General features: G+C 41.3%; 1 protein-coding gene and 1 long non-coding RNA gene across 2 annotated transcripts in view; both read right to left on the bottom strand.

Moving 5' to 3' along the window:
• LOC145444639 (uncharacterized) overlaps window positions 1–27,078 on the bottom strand; it is a 233,148-nt gene that overhangs the window by 69,123 nt on the left and 136,947 nt on the right. The window lies entirely within an intron of this gene.
• On the bottom strand, window positions 325–10,559 carry LOC145444983 (matrix metalloproteinase-28-like). The gene is made up of 8 exons (XM_080323063.1): window positions 10,502–10,559; window positions 9,465–9,571; window positions 7,178–7,226; window positions 6,907–7,093; window positions 3,451–3,657; window positions 3,235–3,392; window positions 1,652–1,924; window positions 325–1,239 (listed from the first exon to the last, which is right to left on the bottom strand). Exons 2-8 carry the CDS (start codon window positions 9,564–9,566, stop codon window positions 833–835), a joined length of 1,383 nt encoding a protein of 460 aa, XP_080179189.1. The 5' UTR covers window positions 9,567–9,571; window positions 10,502–10,559; the 3' UTR covers window positions 325–832.

Here is a 27,078-nt window from a genome sequence, read left to right as displayed (position 1 = left end):
ACCGGTAAAAATAAAAAACAAAAACTAGTCAAGGGCTTCCACGAATGGATCCACCAAATTCCTTGTCGACATTTAAAGAGAATGCATTATAAGTCAATTATTTTATGTTGTGCTTGTCAGGTCTCAATAGCAATTTAATGTAATTGAAATTGTAATTGAGCAAAATTTTTGTCAAAATACAATTACAATTACAATTACACAAAGTAAAAATGCTTCAATTACAATTACATTACAATTACATTGAAAAATGTAATTAATTACATTTAATTACAATTACAAATTACAATTGATACAACTCTGATCTAGACACCTGCGTCCTGCACACCGCACGCAGATGAGGTGTGTGTGTGTGTATTTGAACAATTTTTGACGCTTATCGCCGATAAGGTCATTTGCGCCCGATCATGAATATTGTCCTTTGCTTGGTCTTTTTGCTTGTGGTACGATTTTTGCGGACGGCTTCCAGTCACACTCAGATACACGTCTTTCACTCTCTCTTGCACGCGTCAGAGTCTGTTGCAGCCGATTTCCGTAAGCTCGACTTTACTTGCTTCTGGGCTTTTCGTACGACACTGCATATATGCAGTGACGTCAGCGATGAGGAGCCCAGATAAACCTCCGACACATAGAATTAGGTCCGAACCGGGATTCGAACCACCACCATTGGTGTCGTGACATTGGTGCATAACCAACTGCGCCACTCGCTTCCCTACGCAGATGAGGTAGTCATTAACAAAGAACTTATGGATTTACAGATCGCCCAGATGGCAGGTATAGGCTGTTAGCTTCGAGCACGGACTTGAATTTTGTTGGTATATATTGAAGCAGAAGTTCAGTTGTGATGTGACACGCGAATGTTTTCACAGTATTTCAACCACGGGACTTGTAGGGCCTTCGTGAATGGAGCTGCGAATTTATGGACGAAAAGATTCGCGTTGATTTCTGAATCTGGGACTCTCCAAATCGAATGTTCTCTGAAGAGGTATATGTCGTTCCGAAAATGGATCGCGGCATCGATGGTATGAATCGGGTTCCTTTCCCCGAAGTTTTGATCGCGCTCTTTGGCGTGTTGGTCAACTTCATTGAACAAGAAAACCCTCCTGCCTTTCATGACGAGAATATCGCCCGAGTCAGGAATGTGGATGGCTGCATTGGGTCTTGTAGGAAGGCCATGCTTTCTGAGCAAGCGTGGGAATCCACTTTCCAGGCGGTCGTTGTAGTAACGCCAGTATTTGTGTCCTGTCACGAAACACAATATATCAGATTTCATTGTGATGAGATTTTTTTGATACTTCAACGGAATGTCGTTTGCACAAGGTCAAAGATGTCAATTTCTGTTTTGAAAACAGACTGAAAGACAAATAAATTAAGTCTGTTGGTCTTCTTCAACAACTCCCAGTCTGGATTTCCGAACAAAATGGCGGTAATAACGATCCAACTATCGCTGGAGTCGCACCTGAGTGAAGAGTCGGATAATTAGAAATCACCAGCTCTCCCAAACTATATTAGAATGAAAATGACAGAATTGAAACATTTGAAAAATCAGATTGGAATTAGATTATCTGGACATCGCTCTAATGAGGCATCTAGAATGATCTAATGGCCCAAGTCTTCCTGAAAGATTGCATATGGTTCTATAATCGAATTCTACCTGAGAAAATATAAGTCCGACCACTGAAAGTGGAAGAGCAGGCAGCGTTCACTCGCGGTTTCGAAAGACTGAATCGACGCTTTGACTTTTCAGGCGTGGAAAATCCAGTTTCGTTCCACGTCCAAACGTAGCGTCCTCTGAAGAAATATATCGACTCCCCGCCTGCCGAAAACGCGGCGTCGACTCGAGCGTTGCAAGGGTTGGGTCGAGGCGTCACAATTTGTCGTTTGGAATGCGAGCGGTTTGTGTCTCGAGTCGATAAATTTCGGCGACCTGCAAAATGATACATTATGTAAATCTCATCGTGACGTCATGATTGGGTCAGACGATTTTATTCCAGCTTGGTAGGATTCGAGCATTGTGAAGCGGTCTGGTCAGGCTTGGACAAACTCCTGTATATTCAAAATGCGCAACTACAATTATAACGGTATATAACCTACTCACTTTTCAAAATCCTTTTCAAATAGAGCTAGAACTTCTCCCTGTTTAAAATTTGCCACTCGAACTAGAATTGGAACAGCTTCCTTTTCAAAACTGTATTGTTTCGAAGTATCAAAAATTATACACAAATGCTTTTCCTGTTGTTTGCCTCATGTGCTTGATGACTATTTCATACCTGCTAAAAATGTCCACTCTCATTACACAAGATCCTCGTCGAAGGCGAATATCTACTTGCCCCCATCCAATAGCAACCTAACTAAGACATCTATCGACTACTCACGACCGATCATTTAGAATGCATTACCACAAAATATCCGTGAATTGCCGTATAATAGATTTTCCAAATCCCTACTTGATTAGCTCTTGTCGTCATATTCAGACTGTTGCCCTACCTCGCCCAGACATTACTTCATTGATGTGATATTGTCTCAGTTACCGTGATGCATAACGTATATCACGACAATTTCACATATAATAGGGATCGAAGCATATCCCAAAGCTACTTTCTACCTTACAAAATCCAAAGCGCAAACGGTATGCAGTTTTGCCTGGAAACCGTTCAAGTCAAAGTGACACACCCGCCCAATACAATGCTGTCGAAGCGAATTACTGCGCATGCGCCAACTGACTCGATCTGTCGACTAATTTCTCAGACTTTGAGACGTCATGAGTGAAGATAGCAAGTTGTGTGTAAAATAAGTGATATAACATATAGGCTACATCTATCTATATTACGGTTGTTTAAAAAGCAACTTATTTTCAAAATTCACTGGCTCGTTGACAAAATCGTTAACTAAGGCTGCCTAAACAATCGCTACACCAAATTCTTCCCCTCCCTCACCAAACATTTTCCCACCGAAAATACTATCATTTCATATCAAAAGTTTTCTACTCCAATGACTTCGCTTCCACGGGCAGCTAGCAATATATGTAGCCTATTTTTAAAGAAATCCCAATTTTCTGACTGTAATAACTTCACTGCAACAGATCGGAAGCAAGCCAAATTTGATGTGCGTCGTTTTCTAGGTAACCAAATGATTTTACGAACGATTCAGTAAAAATTGATCAAGTTTTATTTGGAAAACCCTTAACATAGGCTCTACCATGGCCATGCATATACACAACACAATAGTAACGCATACCATAAAGGAGACGAATCGCTGAAACATCGCTTTCCGCGAGAAGATCTTCCGACTTCGATTTTTGCGCCGCATACGAGGCAGCCATAATGCTACCGGTGGCGTCACTGTGCCGCAATCCCAGACCATGTCCCATCTCGTGCACGGCCGCAACGAGCAAGCTTTCGTTAAAAGTCAAGATTGTAAGAATTTATCGAATCGAATCTGTGCTACATGAACCTGTAGTAGCGACGACTTTGCAATTCTTTATCACCAGTCCCCGGTGACATGACGATCTCGTGTTTGGTTCCCGAGAATCGCCTCGACCAATTCTCCGCGGCATCGAAATGGATCTCTCCGGAAGGCGGTGGCAAAGCGTGCGCCAAATGTCCGCCCGGACCGTCGAACGCGTTCACGTCGCCGTCGCCGTGGAAACCAAATTCGAACCTAACGCCATCAAATAGATAATAACATTCATTCATATTTATTAATATTTGAAGAGCTTTTGATTCTCATGATATATGACTACATGATTATGCTACAATTTTAACCTCGACTAGTAATATTTAGTATTATTTAATAATATAGCTATTCACACATTGATATATTCGGTTGTTGTCCGAATTCAAGGCAGAATCAATTGTTCGTTTCAAAGGCAGACAAGGCATTAAAAATACTGTTACTTAATGGATAAATTGCAGTTTCTATTTCGATACCAAGCGAACACTGTATAGGGGAGATGTGGTACCGATGGATCAAAAATTGCAAAATAATCTCTGTCCCTCAAATCTTCAGCCGAGAATAGCATGGCGAGATAGCGCAGTGGTATAATCCGCGGCTGCAACACCAATGGGTGCGGGTTCGAGTCCGACCGAGGTCGACTTCCGAATTCCGATAACTAAGTGTTGGAGGTTTACCTAGGCTCCTCCTCGCCACCTCATCCGCGTCAGCGGTGTCTTACAAAAAGTCTAAAGGTGGGCCGTGCTATAAGTCGGTAGTTACGGAAAAATTTGAAGAATATCGGCCTGGTGTAAATGACCATAGCAGTCGACAAACACCATGAATACCCCGAAACAAAGCATATCTTTTCCTGTCTCACTTCGATACAAGCTCTACCTATCGCGGACATTTACATGAATATCCGCCTTTTCAAAAAATATTTATGAACGTTTAAAATTTGTCGCTCGAACGTGTCATCGGTCCCCACCCGGTGGGTCCAAAGGCACACGACCATGGGACCTATGAGACATACGCTCAAAAACCCAAATTTGGTAACTTGTTTTGTTGTGTACTATAAGCTAAGCTACAGCAAGCCAATGAAGAATGTTTCGTCGCTACCTTCAAGAATAAAATAGATTATATCAACTAAAATGTTGGCATAAAATCATGTTTTGATTTACGCCTAAACTTACAAAATTAATGCCACATACATATTACCCGAAAATCGACATTTTCACTTTCAAATACATCGTAATAGCGATAAAACACCACAGGTAACTATGATTTACAGCCTATATATATGTAGGCGAGTTTCTGTTGTTAAGTGATTAGGCTAGTTGGTCCATCTATTTTGCTTGATTTTGCTATGGTACCATAGGTTCCAACCCCATAAATATTGTAATTGACTTGAAAATAGTCCACTCGAGGATGGTATTGATTCGAAAAATATGTGCCATTATATACCCTGATACAAGCCCTATACTTCCCATCAAAAATTATGGCGGGTTTATTAGTCTGAAAGGTGATATATAAAAATGAAAATATCGATCCAAATTTACTTTACACCCCCTAAAACGTAAATCATTCGTCACAGACCCCATAACTCACGCAGGTCGAATATTTTGCATGTGAGGAAAGATTCTGTCAGCATGTAATTGTAGACAAATTCACGGAGTGTAATCATGGAATTATCATGGAGAATTTTTCAAGTATTTTCGGTCCCAGTGATCCATCGTTACCACACCTCCCCTACTGTAGGAGTGTTGGCCTATTAACAAACGATCCAACTGTATTACTGTGTAACACGCACATTTAGGATTAAAATTGCGGAAATATCGTATACTATCCAGAGTTGGAACAATTGTAATTTGTAATGGAGCTGAATGTAATTATTACATTTTTTTCATGTAATTGTAATTCAAGCATTTCTATTTTGTGTAATTGTAATTGTAATTTGATAAATTTTTGCCTAATTACAATTTAAATTACATTGTTGTTGAAACCTGACAATCAGAACATAAAATAATTAGCCTATTTACTTGGGCGTTCTATGCGTGCCTCGTTAACTTGATATTCCGCAGCCATGCTAAAATTTTTCCCATACTTCAGTAGCAACAGAAAACTTAGTGAATTACAGTATAGGCTAAACCAGTGGTTCTCAACCTGCCCCCCCCCCCCCCCTTGGGAGGCGTGAAAGCATCTGAAGGGCAGCATGAAGCTCTGGTAAACTGAAACATTTTTCCGCGCTTGGCGCGATTTGCATCTGATAGTTATTGCTCTGTGTAGTCCGAATTTCATATTGGAGAATTCTCTCATCAGCAATCATAACCTTCCATACCATCAAACTATCTGTAAGGATTGCTAACATTTTGGTTTCATTATGTGATATGACCATGAGGAGGGCACGAAATATTTCACTGTCATAAAATGGGGCGTGTCTACAAAGTTTGAGAACCACTGGGCTAAACTAAATCTTAATATTTCAAAAATGAATGAACAACCAATAAACTCTTCTGTGCTGAACCATTTCCAACACCACGGTCAGAGTTTTTAATCTCCTGACCAGTATTTAGAAATGTAATTCCAATCTTTCCTGCAATCTTAGCCAAACTTACCGCACCCTAATGTTCATCAAATGCAATCTAATAGTTTTTGAGCAAGTGAAAATGTAAATCCGAACCAAAATTTTTGTAATTAGTAGTTATCGGGAGATTTTTTCCTTTTGCATTTATTTCAATTTTACACACCTTATCGGTATCATCCTTATCGGTGACGCCTTACCAATTACATTTCATTTGCCTCACTCAGCTCTGAGTAATCGTTTGATTACATTTCATTAACTGTCTTGTAGCCTAATCGCTGTTAGTCGTTGCCAGTCGCTCAAACTTTTGGTTGTTAATAGTTGCTTAAAATTTATTTCTGTGTTCGTATTTTTCAGTACTCATGATTAGGAATAGCTCGAATACGTTCGAGTTTTTTTTAATGAAGAGTATTCTGCCTTCTGTGTATCATGAATGAAACACGAATAGCTTGAGATTGTTGCTAATTACGTCGCTACAGTTTTTGAATAGCACCTCTCTACCGAATCAATTACATGTTTAACAGTAATTGTAATTGTAATTTGATATTTTTAGCATTGAGTAATTTTAATGTAATTGAAACATGCAAGGGAGTAATTGTAATTGTAATTGAACTGAAATAATGTAATTGATCCAACTCTGGACTAACCCATGCACTTTTTTCTTCGTCTACTTTACTGGGGAATAACGATAGTAATTGCGAAGCTGTGTCCGAGTTGAGCGAAAAATTGTTCGAATGAACGGAATTTTGCGCGTGCACTTTTTAATTTTGTTTCATTCCGTAGCATTTTCGACGAATAAAGCCCGGTGTCCGAATTAGGCGGATATGACTGTATTTATTAATATACTCATCACGAAGCTATCGATCCGATGCGATATACAATATCTGATACGTCACCTGATATTGATGTCCGCGATCGCATTATCGTCGCTTGGGCTGAAACGTAACGCCGATATTTTCGACCAAGTTTTGAAAGCTTTGCGAAAAACTTGCAGCGTTTCTGGTTTAGTGAGAGAATGAGGGTGGCCGAAAATTTTGTACGTGATGTTCAGCTTTTGCCATTTCCGCGCTTTCTCGGGCGAATCTGAAATATAAACGATATTACGTCCGTAGAATATGTCGCGTCAATCTTTATAGACTGGATTGTATGTAAAACTGAGTGATTTACCGGGGCTTTTCCTAGGAGGGCTCCTTGCAGCCTTCATTCGGCTTTCCAACTGCAACAAAAGAATGAGAATCTTTAACAAGAAGAAAAATCCGATTTTATAGCCGAAATTGTTCCTTTTATAGTAGGCTAACTATGCGTTGTTGGTCTGCCGTTTGCGGCCCTGTGTACGTGCATGTCATTATTACGTCGAAACGGCAAAATTATTTAACTATTCAATTGTTTACTGAAATTCTGTACCTCCAAGAAGCTCTTCAAAATTATTTCTATATTTTAAATTTGGTATAGCAGACACAAATTGACATTCGATCCTGATGAGATTCAGCCGAAAAGCTTCGAAAGGAATAAACTTGGCAATGCTGAGAATATACTGACTGCTGCAATATTGTAGTTCTGTAGGCTACTTCAAAAAGCATATATACAAATTTCGATTAGTTGCAATATGATATAAGATATACAGATAAGCAAGGTATAGACCAGTGGTTCACAACTTTTTTTTGCTGTCACGGGCTCTGTTAGACAAATTATTAATTTTGCGGGCCCCTGCCTGAATTTTGCGTGAAACCTAATTAACATACTATTGACTAATGACCATTGTAATAATTAGGCTACTCAACTACTGTACTGTGTCAAATTGTTGATGTTGTTGTTGAAGAAAGAAAGAACAACGGAACGAACGAGAGAACAAAAGTTGAATACACCATTGGCATGAAATTGAAATAGCAGTTGCTATAATACTAAAATAGAGAAACTAGACAAACAAGTGGGGGGAAATATATAAATAAAGACAAAATAGGTTGACAACCAATTCACTACATCTACACAGCAGGAGACAAGGGCCAGATGTTTTTAGCGAAAGTTGCGCCTCGCACTGTTAGGACTTGGTCGCCTTTGGCCAAGCGGTTTCCCTTGGGATTTAAATTTTTAAATCAGCGATTAAAGATGCCATGCCGACTGAGGGCTATTGTTGTCTTTCCTGTACTAAGCCACTTGTTTTCTATTTCGTAGTAGACGAGCGCGGTAGACGAGTGCGTCGTGATTAGGGTTGCCTTTAAAACAAAAAGCAATTTAAAAAAAACATGTTTAAAACAAGGCCTTGTTTAAAACATGTTTTTTCAAGTTATGACGTCACGGATATTCAATTGTGACGTCATAACATTGACAGTTGAAAATATAGGGTAGCTAAAATATAGCTCCTTTGATGAAATATATGTACTATTGCTGTTTAACCGACTATTTTGAGGGCTCCAACCATTACATATCGATATACGTTAGCTATATCGGGTGGTAATTGTCCGTAGGCTCATACAACATGTTTTTAAAAAGTATTTATACAATTATGGCATAATTTTACAACTAAAAAAGACACAATTTATTTTCAAAGGCATTTGTTAAAATAATGTTTAAAACATGTTTTAAACAAACTGTTTTAAAACACCGTTTGTTTTAAATGCAACCCTAGTCGTGGTAGATGTAGTATAGTATTGTAAGGTCAATGTACTTGTACACATGGTATATAGGCAGCAACTAGATATGCATACCGGCATAGTTTATTCTCGCGTGCTTGCGCTTGCTGACAAATGTAGATTTACAGAAACGGAAGTAAAATATCGCTTCTTTTCGTTTTCTCACGACGTTGATATGAGGACCCCAGGTTGGGAACCGCTGGTTTAGACGAACGCTCGATATCATAGAGTCATCTACACTTTACATGACTCACAAAAATACAATGAAATAATAGGCCTAAATGTTTCGACACGACACTCACTCCCAATGAGTGCCGATTTTCCAGGCGTCGAATCCAGGGATATATATATCCCTGGTCGAATCCTGTCTATGCTTAATTGCTCAGCTCGAATCTGCTTTAATTGGGACTCGATAAACCTTGCGTATCAATATTGTATTCAACTATAATCAAGCAATCCAAATCGAATAACAATATGGACTTGGTTTGCTTTGTAGATACGAACATGCTTTCAGCCATAGATTGGCAAGTGCTTGCTCGTCCGATGCTCGATGGAATGGAGAACGAGACGAGTTCTACGGGGACAATAAGCGAAGAGACAAGTAAAACAGTAATGAAACAATCAAATCGACCAAAATCAGACAGCTATATAGAAAAACGAAATACCACGCAGTTGAATTGCAAACTGATTCCCTAAAACCATGCGTCGCCTCGTCGAAATAAACGATAAAATATAACATGCACATTACCCAACAAAACAAAACTCAACTCAAATCGTATTTCCAGACGCGTCCTTCAACTAACAAACATTAGAAGTGAACTAACCTTCGTGAAAACCTGCTGCATCTCCCGAGTGAGCTTGAAGTGAGAGCTGCTTGCGGTCGGAAACAGGAACATGGACATCGCGAGCCACAAGCAGTTGCGCATCGTCGCTGTAAACAGAATTGTGATATTTTCTGTTAACCTGCTGTCAAGCATGTACAGTTGGGCAACTTTGTTGGACAACTAAGTCTCACACCTTTGCCAAATTAGATTAGAATAAGAATGAATCTGGTGTTAAAGTGAAAATGATTTTCATCTAATAATTATAATTATTACTTTGAAAGTGGAAGTTAAATAAGGTATGAAAGCAACCTAGATCTTACTATATTTAGATTACTGTCACTTCGCTGTAATTCAGAATTCAGTGGTTCCCAACCTTTTTCGTCTCGTGCCCCCCCCCCCCCTTTGCCGACATTTGAGCATAAATTCCCCCCCTATGAAAAAGTTGCCTGTTACTAAAAAAATGTGCTTTTTAACGCGCAACCATTTGTTGACTGAGCTATTAATGGTCAAACATATTAATGGCCAAATAATAATTTCATTTATTACACGAGCTTTCGCAGCGCCGCTCCTTTATCAGATGCTAAAGTGAAAATGATTTTCATGTAATAAATATAATTATTACTTTGAAAGTGGAAGGTCAATAAAGTATGAAAGTATAACCGTATAACCAAGATCTTACTATATTTAGATTAATGTCACTTCACTCTAATTAGTCTAATTAGACAACTGGAATTATCTAGTTGTCCAAGTCTGCTCTCAATTCGGACCTGAGTCTGCTAGCGATTAACCACTATATTCATCTAACGCGTTTGTATAACGATCAGAGCTTGGCTTATAATCATATACTTGATGGTTCTGTTGCGTTTATGCGTTTAAAACACACAAAGCAAGCAAGCTACAACACGATGTAATTTGTTCTCAACACGGAGCAAGTCAGGACGCATTGCCTCGCGAAGAGTATACGCTCCTCTCGATAGAAATTGTATCGATAATTTCACGGCTTTCGCATAGGATTGCATCTGAGATTTCAGTCTCACCTTGATTTCTTGCCTTTACAAATCGTTGCTTTCCCTCATCTGAAGTAAGTCTGTGAGATTACTCATAAAACAACTCACAAAATCGCTGGACTCATAAAAGTTGCCGCCTTCGCAACGGCGCGTGAAAGGGAAGCAGAACCGCCGCGAATCAAAACTTTATCTTTGAAAATCTCATCGAGCGAGACGGGAAGCGTTGAGTTCAATCCTGTTTGTTTTCGTTGCACAGAGAACGAGTCAAAACATCCTATACCCTAAATCTTCATCTTTCCTTTTACACGTACGTCATCGAGTTGTAACGCCAAGATGCTAATAATCTGCAGACAGGCAGACGAATTAGAGATGATGTGATCTCTTCACGGCTCTTTAACTCTCCGTTTGTTTGTGAATTGCGATTAACTTTGCAAGTTACTCAACAAAGCAAGACGTGAAATTCATACGCCTTTTAATTCTGCTTCGCCACGGCCTCTCGCTATTGTTTGCACACCAACAGAAGGCTCTATAAAATGTTGCATCCGCGGAATGCAGGACTTTATATCGTGATATCGCAGTCGCGCAGTTGAAGTCCTTCGATTGGATGACGCGCATCAGCAACATCCGCCTCAAAACAAAACTCATAGCTTGAAAAACATTTTTCATTATACTATATATATTTTCACTGTGTTATATTCATTACATGAGCTTTATATGTTGATATTTGAATTGCTTTTTGCATCGCATGTAGCCTACTTTATAATCACGACAAACATCAATATAAAAACTGTTCATAAAAATATATAGCTTTTTTTAAAACGATTTTTGTTTTTATAGCTACTTGTTTCGTATATTTTGACTGGCAGACGTTGAATACCAAATCGCATCTACATACATAAATATATATCATTATATAATATATTTAAATTGAAGTAAACCCAAATATTTTCTGCTTCAATAGCAATCGTTACCAACGAGCACGGATTTGAAAAGAACATTGTGTATCAACAAACGTATCACCAAATATGACGTCACCGGCCTGAACATTTGAGTAACCGAGACGAACAGATGGCTTGAGCTCAATGCGCTATTTTCAGATGATACACAAATTCCTGTTGTTGGCACAAACACTACAAGTTGGCGGATTTTGATAAATGTCGACTCCAAGATACATAAATGGTTGAATGATCGTCCTCTCCGGACGACTATACATACGTATATTGGATATTTGATTTTTTTGTGTATAATATGCATATTACATTCAACTATATTGCTATACATATATTATTTCATTAAAATTTTTACAACATATGTCTTTATCCGAACATATCGGCCAATATATAAAACCGTTGGCCATCATTTCACTGAATTTTTTTCTTATTTTTGAAATAAACTTATTTTCGTCTGTCCTGTAGCGAGAATGATGAGTCACGGCAAACCACTATTATGATGTATATAGTTTCATGACGGTAAGCATTCCGATCGTTATCAACGTAATTCACAGCAGCAAGAGCATGAACACTAAATTAGTTGCTGAAAGTACATGTAAATGTGCTCAAATTAGTCAGTGTTGCTATACTCAAGTAAAACTACAAGTCACGCCGTATATATTTTCACTCAAGTAGAGAAGTAGCGGTTTCCAAGCCATGTCAAAACTACTTCGGGTGGAAGAAAAAAATGTAAGGCCTGACAAGTATTCAAGTTGGTAGCTTACTGAAAATATAGATTTGGTCGATGGATTGTATGTATTTTTGCAGATCGTTTTTTGCGATACGCATCCTCGTGTCTAAAAACAGTTACACTGTAATAAAATCATTAATTGTATACTTCTTTACCGTGATACAGATATTATATTATCCGTGTTGATACGACAACGTCACACATAAAAGCCGCGGAAATTTACCTTAAAACAGGGTTTCTCGAAGTTTTTTTTTAACTGCAATCAACTCGATCTATCTGCATTATAGAGAATACTCCAAGTCTTTAATCTGCATGTAAATCGGACGCCTTAAAATAACGTAGAAAAACTGGACGCAATTGAAAAGACAAATCACAACAAACTTCGCACATTGACCCTTATCCAATAGAAATCTATTCTTCGAATCGTATTAGTAAGGCACACGCATATATATTATATTCAACCAAAAGTGTTGTTTTGATGACAAGATCACGAGATAATATTCACAATTGTGCCTGTAGTGAAACATTATTGTTACATTTTCTATAGTTTCGTCACTTAACTGTAAGTGTTATTTTCGTCATATAATAAAAAAATGAGTTTGCGCCTCTCACTCGGTTTATGTGATGATTTTGAATGACTCTTAGTATGCTTAAGGCTGCCGACCCCTGTCCTAGATAACACGCTTGTTAAGCCTATGAGCACTTATCCCTTTTTCCCATCAAATCCTTTGATCCATTCGAGTATCAGCATATACTTTCACGCCTTCCATTGCGCAAACTTTATTGACAACCATGAGCCTCACCCATTATGTAGACAAGTTTGGATGAGCTGTACCGAGTGTGTAGCCTACCAATATTTTTTTCGATTAAGACCGCGTTTTGTTACAGTCAGACAGGATCTACTTGCGTATACTTTTACAGACGAACGGATTTTTGGCCACTTCTCTGGTGATAATATCATTGCCCCTACAATCATACCTGTCACGCCTGTTATTATTGGCGTATATTATGATGCCGAGGCTATAATAAAACTTTTCGCTCTGGTGATAATGCAAGGCAATATGCGCAGGCTATCAGAGGCTCCTAAGTATTAAAAAAATCATTACTCGACACAACATATTCTCCATTTGTACGGCAGAATTTGAGTTTGCTTGCCGGGTGCGAAATGTGACAAAAACCCGCCTAAGCTCTCGGAGGCGCCGGCCACGAAAATATAATCTCATTCCGCTAGCGAAATGTCCAAAATCAGTGTAGACTGCGGTCTCCTTCGTCTACCGGAAATTTTCAATCCATTTAGCGCTCTTGTATTCAAATCCGCCTTACTCGGCACTTGTCACACCCCGAAAACTTTGCCAAAGGCATATGAGGTACTACCATAGCGATTGCAAACCGTAAACGTGAAGCTAGGCGAACCCTTGGTTGAATCCTCATCATGCCGTCGCAAGGCCGGTGCACGTCAAATCGCATTCTCATGCTTTTCGAGAGCGAGATACTCACGTCATCGAATATTCTTAGCAATTCTTATTCGCTTGATTCCATATCAATTAACACCAGTGTTGGGATGACTCGAGTCATGACTTGACTCGAGTCTGACTCGAGTCAACTTTTTCGAATGACTTGACTTGACTCGAGTCACTTTGCAAAAATGACTTGACTTGACTTGACTCGGCGCTTCAAAAATGTGGATTGACGCGTGACTTGGAGCAAAATTTACGAGTCAATTTCAAGTCATCAAGTTAGCGGTGTCGACTAAATCAATGTATTTTGTGCTTGTTCGTATTATTCACGATACATGGTACGCCACGGAATAATTTGTGAGAGCAACCAGTCATTCACTGATGGTACGTTTCACTGATCTTACATTGTTACATCACAAATACACTGACCGCAAACGAAATGATCACAGCTTGCGTTGTCGTAGTAGCAGATTAATTTAATAGCGACGTATCGCTGTTTATTGGACGGCTCTGTCATTACATTGCACGGCGCTCACCTTTACCAACCATCTTGCATGATTTAAATCGAACAAATATATTTTATGCATTTATATCCTCACGTATGTGTATAGATGGCTAGTGTATTGTACGATATCTATTTCTTTCATCTTCTCGAGGCTTCGTATTCGATCCTATATTTTGGCTGATAATAAGAGAATGTAGCATGTAGCTCAGAGTTGTCAAACTCAACTGACGTCGCGGGTCGAATTCAAATATTCAGATCACTCGCGGGCCGCACCAGTCAAATGATTCCAAAATATTACTAACTCTTAAGTCAATATATGCACTTTTCCGCATTCTCGTAATTGGGTGTCAATGTCAGCGATTTTCTCCTGACGATGACTACAATTACAACTCCGCTGTCGGGAAGTTATAATGTGCTATCTTGAAGGAATATTTAATAGTAGTATTTCTTACTACAACTTCGAGAAATGTGTTGGATAAAATCACGCAATTTTGAACATATACTCAGAATTTCTTCGCGGGCTGAATGAAATCATTTGGCGGGTCGTATGTTTGACACGCCCCTGATGTAGCTATACAGTTACTTACGTATTTTATTAGCAGTTCTACTTGTGCGTGAGCGATACAACGCATTTTCGCATGTATATTCAACTTTATATTCGTTATTTGATTCAAGATGAATGACCAATTGATCTCTTTAACACAGCTAGTAAAATATAATGAATTTGAATGATCACTCATACTTCGAAAATTCAATTTGACTTGAATTGTGACTTGACTTGTGACTTGACTTGACTTGACTCGAGTCACCTCTAAAAAACGACTGACTTGACTTGACTCGAGTCACCTTTGAAAATCGATTGACTTGACTTGACTCGAGTCAAAATGTGCAATGACTCGAGATGACTCGTGACTCGAAGGCAGTGACTTGATCCCAACACTGATTAACACGCTCTGATTACGCTGACAACCTGATCAACTTACAGCAAATCTGGATAACTTTGACGCTGGCATTGTTATGTCATTATACGTCCTCTATAACAGTGGTTCTCAACCGCCGGTCCGCGACGACTCTTCTGCCGGTACGTTTAGGATTTTATACCAGGGTTGTAACCAAGTCACGAGGCTCCGAGTCACAAGTCAATCTCAGTTTTATAGTTTTGACTCGAGTCAAGTCGAGTCATTTTCAATTCACCACCGAGTCAAGTCCGAGTCCAAGTCACCAGGCAGAGGGTCGAGTCCGAGTCATGGTATTATGACTCGAGTCGAGTCCAAGTCATTGTGTTGACGGCCCAGTTTTTAGTTAAAAGCTTGTTAAATCAACTTTTTATAACTCTGTTTGGTGATATCGAATGGTTCACATTCATAATATACTAATTTTCGTCATTTTTAGCAGTTTCTGGACGCGTTTTCCAGTACTATAGTACCAATAGACGAAATCCAAATAGTGTGATTACTTTCTATTCCTCGAAATTACAATGAAACGTCGGTCTTGGCTGTCTGAGTCTCGAGTCATATGACTTGGTTCAAGTCATGCGCAATGACTCGAGTCCAAGTCGAGTCAATACAGAATTTGACTCGAGTCGAGTCGAGTCATTTCCGTATTTTGAGAAAATGACTCGAGTCAAGTCGAGTCATCTGAAAATCGTGACTCGAGTCGGACTCGAGTCGAGTCATGACTCGAGTCATTACAACCCTGTTTTATACGTTATGCAAGCCAAGAAGGCTTGTCCATTGGTAAAATATATAAAACGTCGAATTTTCAGCTGATGCAGAACTTCGTGAGTTAAGATTAGACTAGGAAACATGTTCGATTTGACTTTGAAGTTCAAGCTGTCTCCGGTGTCGACATACGAGCGACTCGCAAAACCACGCAATTCGTACGATCATTCGTTTTCAATTCAATAATTTTGTGGATAGCCAGGTAGGCCTATCACTTCGTTGCCAGGTGTTTTCGTACGGCGCATTGTACTCATAACAGGCTATACGTCTGGTAGTAATGGGGGATGAGCAAGATAGCTCGGCAATGTGCTTAGTCCTACTCCAAAACGCATCATCTTTGGATAATGTCGAAGAGAAGAATATCATTCGAGTTGGCGCGATCGGTTAATTCACGGCTATCGGCGCGAAATTAGCCTATAAATGTTTATCTGGGCAAGTCAATTTTACCTCGACTCAGCACTCTGCAGACACTACCGTAAAATTACATCAATACCATCCCAAACATATTCAATTACGAACAAAATAACCCTCAAAATGTCACTCTTCACAGTACAGGGGGGGCCAACCTGCGGCCGTAGAAGGAAGTTTTTCGCGGCCGTGGAAAAGTAATTCAATTAATATGTGTTGGCGGTAGTCGACAGAAAAATTCAATTTACGAATTGACTCCCGAATTTTTGATATATTTTAATCATTTTCGAAATTTTCTTCGCACCAGCGGCGAATCAATGAGACCTCATTTTTCGATTTTAATATAGTCGTATAGTGAGTGCCCTTTGCAATCTGAGCCCCACAGCACTGATGCGAACAGCAGAGGAAATGATGCGCCGCCCGCATAGAAATACCTAAACTTGGAATCGTGCGGTCTTCACGAAGAAATTTGTTTCTGGTAGGTTTGGGAGATTCCAAAATCTTTCCACTATACCGACAATCCTGATGGGAGGTCAATAAAAAAGAACACGCAACAAAGTTACTATAATAACAATGGCCCACCCAAAGATGCATCATCATTTATAACTTGCCCTTAATTTTTGCCCTTAATTTCCGAAAACACTCTCTCAAACTCAACCAATGAATCTGATCGCATTGATTAAGAAAGGATAAATATTTGACGGAATTCATTCGTGAATCGGAAAATGTTTTCGCGCTTCGCGCGACAATTGCCGTTACCGGTGTTAGTCATAACATGACCACAGCACCGTAACTGCCGCACCCCAAACCCCCCAATTGGGGGGGCCCGAGCTCGATGAGGGGCCCAAAATTATTTCGTGAATTAGCATAAATCATAGAGTATTTTTTGAAAATTTATGCAATTTTTTCAAAATTTTTTCGCGCTGCGCGCGAATTCACGTACCCGTTTATCTTTCTTATTGGGGATTGGGCCATTACCGCGCCACGACCCATCAAGACATACAATCAAGTTTTAGGCCATATAACATGCGACTCCAAGAAGTGTGCCAGAACGATTGGCAGCGAGAAAAGCTTGGCCGAAAAGGTCTATGCCCTTATGCAGATCAAAGACTTCGCTATATATACAAAATACATATAGGTTTAATTGTCCATAGGCGCCTAAATGACTGGCGCCGAATGTTCCTGTCTTTGCAATCTGAACCTCACAAGACAAATACCATCCCGCTGGGAAAAATTTTATGCCAGTGAAGAAATACCAATTTGAAATCGTGTGCTTCTCTTAGTTTAGAAGCCTACGTTTGGGCGGTTCTATATTTTCTGATATAGCAGACTGGAAGTCACGAAATAACATCATGTAACGAAGTCGTATCAACGTTTCCACCCGCCCGAAGATGTTTAATCATTATTTACGGGCCCTCCCGTTTTCAAGACACTTCACTCAGCTCTACCGGTAAATCTAATTACGTGAGTAGAGAAGACAATAAATTGATAGCATATTATATATGTAGTCGCCGATCTGATTTACCGATTTTATCATAAATTATCGAACATTTTCGCGCTTGGCGCAGGCTCTCAACACAGTACGGGTAATTTCGTGACAAACGTGAACAACGTGATGGGGGGTCGTTTTATCACCCTATGGGAGCCCAAGACCCACGTTCTTGGGGGCCTGACGAGGTGCTGTTTCGTTCCTGCCAACGGGTATACGCCCGAAGATGTTTAATTATTATTGAGTGGTCCCACCATTTCAAACACACCTCACTCAGCTCTACCGGCAAATCTGATTACGTGAGTAGAGAGGACAATATATTGATAGCATATTATATATGCAGTCGCCGATCTGATTGACCGATTTTATCATAAATTATCGAAAATTTTCGCGCTTGGCGCTGGCTCACAATACAGTACGGGTAATTTCGTGACAAACGCGAACAACGTGATGGGGGGGGGGCGTTTTATCACCCTATGGGAGCCCAAGACCCACGTTTTTGGGGGCCTGACGAGGTGCTGTTTTGTTCCTGCCAACGGGTATACGCCCGAAGATGTTTAATTATTATTGAGTGGTCCTACCTTTTCAAACACACCTCACTCAGCTCTACCGGCAAATCTGATTACGTGAGCAGAGTGAAGATAAAAATTGATAACAATGTATGCAATTCCCGATCACACTGACCGATGAAATCATGAATACTAGAAATTTTGCGCGCTTCGCGCGCTTAGGCGACCAAAGTTGATTCACTAAAGAAACTCACAATGAAAATGAGGAATAGTGGTAAACAGTGTATCGCCGGAGGGGGGTCTGGGGGGCGAAGCCCCCCAGACGTTCGGTCTGTAACACTATGGGGGGCCCAAGACCAAAGTTTTGGGGGGGGGCCTGACGAAGTGCTGTTACGGCCCTGCATGACCACTATGAAGCGATTTCGGTGCGTACAGTAAGACGATATAAAATGCTAGATTAGCCCGGAATTCTCCAAAAATGGACATGTTCAGTTAAGCGTGGGAATTTCGCGTTCAGTTAGTTCGTTACGACTATTTCCTGGAATATCATATCAGTCATCGAAATGCGGCCACGAATAGCACAACGGCTGGCCACCCCTGTTCTAGTACCATACTTGCAGGATAACGGCTGCATACATTACATTTTGGGTTATTTCAATTTTTTTAAGGTCCACCGGTCCGCCTAATATCTTTTGTAATTTTACTGGTCCGCGGGGTGAACAAGGTTGAGAACCACTGCTCTATAATGTCATATTGTATTCGGTTACCTACTGCGGGAGTGTAACCAGGGCTGTGGAGTCGGTAGTCGGGAGTTTGTCATTCCCCATTCCCCTGACTTCGACTCCGACTTCGACTCCAACTTCTCTATCATGAAAACATTTGCTTTCAAAGAAATTTCAATAGAATTTTTATGTACCATCAATCACCGTTATTAATAACCATACAGATCTGGTGCGGCCAGTCCGTGGCACGCAGGCCAAATTTGGCACACGAGAAGGTTAGGTGTGGCCTACGAGGTAATTCTCGAAATTATTTATGGCATCAGCAGGTACAATTGCAAGGCCAACCAAAATTTGATTAGCATGACCGCGAAATTCTATGATGACTAAAACAACAGTTCTGACGCATTGACGTATCCAGGGGCCAGCCACATTTATCCCAGATCTTCGTATATGACCATAAAGTAGAATATTTCATAGCAGATATATTTGACTTGAAATTTTTCTCGGTACTTCGCATGATTCATTGTCACTAGATTTCTTGCATTCAGTATTTGATCCCCCTTCTGAAAATTATAAATACATATTATTCACAGAATTGAGTCCATCTATATTCGCAATTTGGAGATAACGTGCGTCCAACATGCGGCTTCGATTGTGCACTCGCAGCGAGATCGTCGACAAAACATTTGCACAAAATGATAGAGTTATGTTCACTGATACCGTCGATTTTGCTATGTCTGAACGTCGAATAATCCTGTCCTTGCCAAATGAGCCCAGTGGTATACAGATGCGACCCCCAATGTATGTTAGCAACATATTAATTGATATAATTCAGTCATTATCTTGAAAAAAAAAACAATTTCGCGCTTCGCGCGACAAGGGCCTGATTGCGCACTGCACAGTTGCATGACATATTGTTATCAGTTTTAGAGCGTATTAATATAAGTCTTGTTTGCAATGTTACCTAATTCGGTTCTCTCCTATCGGACGACTAAAGTTTAAAGACTCAGTAGTCGGAGTCGGTATATTGAAAATGTGTGGAGTCGGAGTCGGAATCGGTGGTAAAATTTACCGACTCCACAGCCCTGCATCGCAATGATCTCGAGTCTTTATAAGCTAATGTTTAGACGACTCGAGACGAGATTCAAGTAAACCTACTAGCAAATGTTTGAATAAACTGTGTATGGGAAAATATATCGTACGAAGAACTATCACGACAAACCAGGACAGTCTCTCAGTTATCGATGTAAATATTGATAAATATAGAACCGACTGACTGATGCGTAACACACCATGGAGGCAACTGTGCATTCGCTATGATTTCCGTAAAAAGGAATGGGCAGGAAGGAGGACGTGAGATTGACGGGAAGCAGGGTAGGGTGGCCCCGTGGATATACTCAGCTATCGCAGCTATCGCAGCTCCCGCAGCTATCGCAGCTCCCGCAGCTATCGCAGCTATCGCAGCTATCACTTGTGGATATACTCAGCTATCACAGCTATCGCAGCTATCACCAAAAATCGCAGACATAGAGGTCATTTAAAGGTCACGTATCGTCTAGGGCGCAGCTATCAGCGCTGGAGCTTGTCTGGGATGAAATAGTGCGCAGCTATCATATCCGGAGCACGTCTGAGTTGAAATAGTGCGCAGCTATCAGATCCGGAGCACTTCCTGGTTGAAATAGTGCGCAGCTATCAGCTCCGGAGTACGTCCGGGTTGAAATAGTGCGCAGCTATCACTATCACTACTGTGGATATACTCAGCTATCACATCTATCACCAAAAATCGCAGACATACAGGTCATTTAAAGGTCATGTATCGTTTAGGGCGCAGCTATCAGCGCTGGAGCTCGTCTGGGTTGAAATAGTGCGCAGCTATCAGATCCGGAGCACGTCCAGGTTGAAATAGTGCGCAGCTATCACATCCGGAGCAAGTCTGAGTGGAAATAATGCGCAGCTATCAGCTCCGGAGTACGTCCGGGTTGAAATAGTGCGCAGCTATCACTACTGTGGATATACTCAGCTATCGCAGCTCCCGCAGCTATCACTTGTGGATATACTCAGCTATCACAGCTATCGCAGCTATCACCAAAATCGCAGTCCTCATTCCTCGCCAAAATGTCTGTCATTTCCCCTCAACAATTTGGCTTCCGAAACAAACACCAAACCGCTCATGCCCTCATTTGCCACCATTGTTTGATTTTTTTTCTATTTTCCTTTAACTAAACATTTCTTTACAGCCAGACTGTTCAGAGTCAAGTGTACCTGTTTGATGCTGGTGTGATCAGACTAGATGACCTTCACGGTCTTATCGATCATTCCTATCTAATACCGAATACTGTGTACGCATATTTTCTGTACCACCATCACTGCCGTTTGTTATGTATTTTGGTTCGATGAAAAATAAAGACTCTCTCTCTCTCTCTCTAACAGTGGCCGAACAGTACTATGATATCTCAGAGAAGCGAAATGTGGGATGTAGCATTTTTCTCGACCTAAAAAAAGCGTTTGACTGCGTAGATCATAAAATTCTCATCTCGAAATTGGCGCGTTACGGACTTCGGGGCCCACAACTTGAGCTCATGAAAAGTTACCTCACTGGACGCCAACAAATGGTTGCGATCTCAGACACCTTGTCCTCTCCTCACCCGGTGACCTGTGGTGTGCCCCAGGGCTCAGTACTTGGACCGGTCCTTTTCACCTTATATGTCAACGACATTTTTGAAACCTCCTCATTGAACACCACACTGTTCGCTGATGATACTCACCTCCTCTCTTCCGCATCTTCGACGGCAGAGCTGGATGCCCTGACTGGTGACCAAATGCCCAAATTCCATGAGTGGACGGCCCAGAACAACCTTTGCATAAACGCCTCGAAATCGCAATTGCTGACAGTCAATTCAAAAAATAACCTAACCGTTAATATCGCTGGTCAGCCCGTTTCCAACACAGATAATGCCAAATATCTCGGAGTTTTACTGGACTCGAACATGTCCTGGAAGAGTCATATTCAATCCCTAGAAACTAAATTATCACCGAAGTGCGGCCTGTTCTACAGCCTTGGGCGCTTCATGCCAGCATGGGTTCTCCTGATACTCTTTAAATCCTTAATCCAATCGAAGTTACATTATGGCATCCTCTGTTGGGGGGCTGCCAGTAAAACTGCACTCAAGCCACTGCAGAAACTACAGCATAAAGTGCTCCGAATCATAGCTAGGGCCCCAAAGGGGCCTGGCTGCCCATCCAATAAGTCGCTGCTGAAGAGATTCGGCGTCCTAAACATAGAAGATATGCGGAAACTAGAAATCGCCAAGTTTATGTATCAGTTTCACTGCGGTCGTTGCCCCGAATATTTCAATGACTTCTTTACCTCTGAATCAAAAGCGCACAAGTACAACACACGCGCGTCCACGTCGTCCAAATATCATATGATCGACCGAAAAGATCATCGCTCCATCAAATATGCCGGACCTGATGTGTGGAACAGTATCCCGCCGGCCATCCGACAGTCGACGAGCATGTCCACATTCAAGTCGAAATACAAGCAATTACTACTAAATAAATACAGTCCATCCTCAAGATTACCGGACCACGACTGACCTATCGATCTCGCTTCCAATGACATGCCGCCCTATTTCTTGTCGCTTTCTTTTTCTATACTGTATTCTTTACTTTCATTCAGTGTGCATGCCTCCTCTTTACTACGCCTAGGCCAAGGTGGGTGTCCGATTCCATTGACAAATCCAAGTCGCTTCGACATCTTCCTGTCTATTCATTGTATCGCATTTTTTGTGGTGTATTGAACTGATAAAAATTGCTAATAAACCAATGATGATGATGATTTAAAGGTCACGTATCGTCTAGGGCGCAGCTATCAGCGCTGGAGCTTGTCTGGGATGAAATAGTGCGCAGCTATCATATCCGGAGCACGTCTGAGTTGAAATAGTGCGCAGCTATCAGATCCGGAGCACTTCCTGGTTGAAATAGTGCGCAGCTATCAGCTCCGGAGTACGTCCGGGTTGAAATAGTGCGCAGCTATCACTATCACTACTGTGGATATACTCAGCTTTCACAGCTATCACATCTATCACCAAAAATCGCAGACATACAGGTCATTTAAAGGTCATGTATCGTTTAGGGCACAGCTATCAGCTCTGGAGCTCGTCTGGGTTGAAATAGTGCGCAGCTATCAGCTCCGGAGCACGTCCGGGTTGAAATAGTGCGCAGCTATCAGTTCTGGAGCACGTCCTGGTTGAAATAGTGCGCAGCTATCAGATCTGGAGCAAGTCTGAGTTGAAATAGTGCGCAGCTATCAGATCTGGAGCAAGTCTGAGTTGAAGTAATGCGCAGCTATCAGATTTGGAGCAAGTCTGAGTTGAAATAGTGCGCAGCTATCAGATCTGGAGCACGTCCGAGTTGAAATGGTGCGCAGCTATCAGCTCCGGAGCACGTCAGGGTTGAAATAGTGCGCAGCTATCAGTTCTGGAGCACGTCCTGGTTGAAATAGTGCGCAGCTATCAGGTCTGGAGCAAGTCCGAGTTGAAATAGTGCGCAGCTATCAGCTCCGGAGCACTTCCGGATTCAGATTCATTCATTACACGGCATGCCAGGACAATCTTCGTGATTTTCAGTGTACGGGCGGTGAACAGATATTCTGACATCCACACGGGATCAAAAAAAATCGTTACTTTGTATTAAAAGCTCTGCTTACGAATAATTATGCAGCTGTAAATACATATTTGTTATAATATTGACTAACACCTGTGCGATTCCGTCACACATTTTTGGAGGTGACTTGAGTTAAGTCGAGTCAAGTCAAGTCACAAGCAAGTCAAATTGAATTTTCGAAGTATGAGAGATGATTCAAAGTCAGTACATTTTGGTAGCTGTGTGAAAGACTGATTAATTTGCTATTTATCTTGAATCAAAATAACCAATATGAAGTTAAATATACATGCAAAAAGGCGTTGTATCGCTTACACACACGTAGAACTGCTAATAAAACACGTGATAAATATAGAACCGAATACAGAGAGAGGTTAAAACAAATTTATATGCATGATACTTGAAAATGCGACCAGAAACTATTAAAAGTGAGAAAAATTAGTATATTATAAATGCGAACCATTCGATATCACCAAACATGGTTATAGAAAGTGGGTTTAAAATGACTTTAAATGGAAAATGAGCAGTCAACACAATCACTTGGATTTGGACTCGAGTCATAATACCATGACTCGGACTCGAACCTCTGCTCGATGACTTGGACTCGGACTTGACTCGGTGGCTGCGCACTATTTCAACTCAGAATTGCTCCGGATCTGATAGGTACGCACTATTTCAACCTGGACGTGCTCCGGATCTGACATCTGCGCACTATTTCAACTCAGCCTTGCTCCGGATCTGATAGCTGCGCCCTAAACGATACGTGACCTTTAAATGACCTGTATATATGCGATTTTTGGTGATAGCTGCGATAGCTGAGTATATATCCACAGTAGTGATAGCTGCGCGGTATTTCAACCCGGACGTGCTCTTGAGCTGATAGCTGCGCTCTATTTCAACTCAGCCTTGCTCCGGATCTGATAGCTGCGCACTATTTTAACTCAGACGTGCTCCGAATCTGATAGCTGCGCACTATTTGAACCCGGACTACCTCTGGAGCCGATAGTTGCGCATAATTCGAGTCCACATGTGCTCCGGAGATGATAGCTGCGCACTATTTGCATCCGGACTTGCTTCGGATCTGATAGCTGCGCGCTATTTCAACCTGGACGTGCTCCGAAGCTGATAGCTGCGCACTACTTCAACTCAGACTTGCTCCGGATCTGATAGCTGCGCGCTATTTCAACCTGGACGTGCTCCGGATCTGATAGCTGCGCACTATTTCAACCAGGAAGTGCTCCAGATCTGATAGCTGCGCACTATTTCAACCTGGACGTGCTCCGAAGCTGATAGCTGCGCACTATTTCAACTCAGACTTGCTCCGGATCTGATAGCTGCGCACTATTTCAACCTGGACGTGCTCCGGATCAGATAGCTGCGTGCTTCAATCAACCCGGACGTGCTCCAGAACTGATAGCTGCGCACTATTTCAACCCAGACGTGCTCCGGAGCTGATAGCTGCGCACTATTTCAACCCAGACTTGCTCCAGATCTGATAGCTGCGCACTATTTCAACCCAGACTTGCTCCGGATCTGATAGCTGCGCACTATTTCAACTCAGACGTGCTCCGGATATGATAGCTGCGCACTATTTCATCCCAGACAAGCTCCAGCGCTGATAGCTGCGCCCTAGACGATACGTGACCTTTAAATGACCTCTATGTCTGCGATTTTTGGTGATAGCTGCGATAGCTGAGTATATCCACAAGTGATAGCTGCGATAGCTGCGGGAGCTGCGATAGCTGCGATAGCTGAGTATATCCACGGGGCCGGGTAGGGTAGGGTTGTTTATGACCACTGTGATGCTAATAGCACATCAGCAGAAATATCATGACCAGGTGAATCATTGTGAATGTACATGGACAACATGATTTTTTTTGGTCTATAAAATTTAGGAATAACTGGAATATGAGTTGCCAGATTTCGAAATTCCCAGCAAAACCGGTTGCCAGCTCTTAATATTTAGAGGTGGTCAACAAAAAGGATCCTATTCCGGCAAATAGACATGCAAATGCCTACATTTTACCAATAAAACCAAAAAATCAGATTCACCCCCTTGCGGGCCCAAAGGCAGAACTACACATTACTACAATTCGAAATGACTATCCAAACATTACCCCAAAAAATATTTCAGCCTTCGGAACACAATAGGGGACCCACCAGAATCCAATGAAAATGGATCATTTTCAGGAAATAGACATGCCAGTACGGATATTATAACGGAATTCCAAAAATCATTTTCACTACCCTGCGGCGTCAAAGGCGTAACTACATATTGCTACAAGTCGAGAGGAGTATCCCAAGATTACCCCCAAAAATATTTCAGCCTTGGGAACACAATAGGGGACCCACCAGAATCCAATGAAAATGGGTCATTTTCAGAAAATAGATATGCCAGTACAGATATTATAACGGAATTACAAACATAATTTCCACTAACCTGCGGCGTCAAAGGCGTAACTACATATTGCTACAAGTCGAGAGGAGTATCCCAACCAGGGTTGTAACCAAGTCACAAGGCTCCGAGTCACAAGTCAATCTCACTTTTATAGCTTTGACTCGAGTCAAGTCGAGTCATTTCAACTCATCGCCAAGTCAAGTCCGAGTCCAAGTCAGCGAGCAGAGGATCGAGTCCGAGTCATGGAATTATGACTCGAGTCCGAATCCAAGTCATTGTGCTGACTGCTCAGTTTCAGTTAAAGTCTTGGTAAACCCACTTTTTATCTCTGTTTGGTGATATAGAAGGTTCGCATTTATAATATACCAATTTCCTCACTTTTAGCAGTTTCGGTAGCATTTTCAAGTACAGACAGACGAAATACCAATAGTGTGTTGGCTTCGGAATTACAGTGAAATGTCGGTCTTGGCCGTCTGAGTCTCGAGTCAATGACTTGGTTCGAGTCATGCGCAATGACTCGAGTCTAAGTCGAGTCAATACACAGATTGACTCGAGTCGAGTCGAGTCATTTCCATGTTTTGAAAAAATGACTCGAGTCAAGTCGAGTCATCAGAAAATCGTGACTCGAGTCAGACTCGAGTCGAGTCATGACTCGAGTCATTACAACCCTGATCCCAACATTACCCCCAAAAATATTTCAGCCTTCGGAACACAATAGGGGACCCACCAGAATCCAATGAAAATGGATCATTTTCAGGAAATAGATATGCCAGTACGGATATTATAACGGAATTCCAAAAATCATTTTCACTACTCTGCGGCGTCAAAGGCGTAACTACATATTGCTACAAGTCGAGAGGAGTATCCCAACATTACCCCAAAAAATATTTCAACCTTCGGAACACAATAGGGGACCCACCAGAATCCAATGAAAATAGATCATTTTCAGGAAATAGACATACCAGTATTGATATTATAACGGAATTACAAACCTAATTTTCACTACCCTGCGGCGTCAAAGGCGTAACTACATTATGCTACAAATCGAGAGGAGTA

Source organism: Botryllus schlosseri, chromosome 8, assembly GCF_051294905.1.
Source record: "Botryllus schlosseri isolate E-star chromosome 8, Bs_hap1, whole genome shotgun sequence".
NCBI lineage: Eukaryota > Metazoa > Chordata > Ascidiacea > Stolidobranchia > Styelidae > Botryllus > Botryllus schlosseri.
The sequence above is the reverse complement of the archived record's forward strand: the minus strand, read 5'-3'. Positions and strand labels throughout refer to the sequence as shown.

Coding starts and splice junctions, on each gene's coding strand:
- LOC145444983 (XM_080323063.1), bottom strand. CDS start 9,566: ATGCGCAACTGCTTGTGGCTCGCGATGTCCATGTTCCTGTTTCCGACC. Junction 3,658..6,906: donor ATCGCGGACATCAATATCAG/GTGACGTATCAG, acceptor TGATGGCGTTAG/GTTCGAATTTGGTTTCCACG. Junction 3,393..3,450: donor CAAAGTCGTCGCTACTACAG/GTTCATGTAGCA, acceptor TTTTAACGAAAG/CTTGCTCGTTGCGGCCGTGC.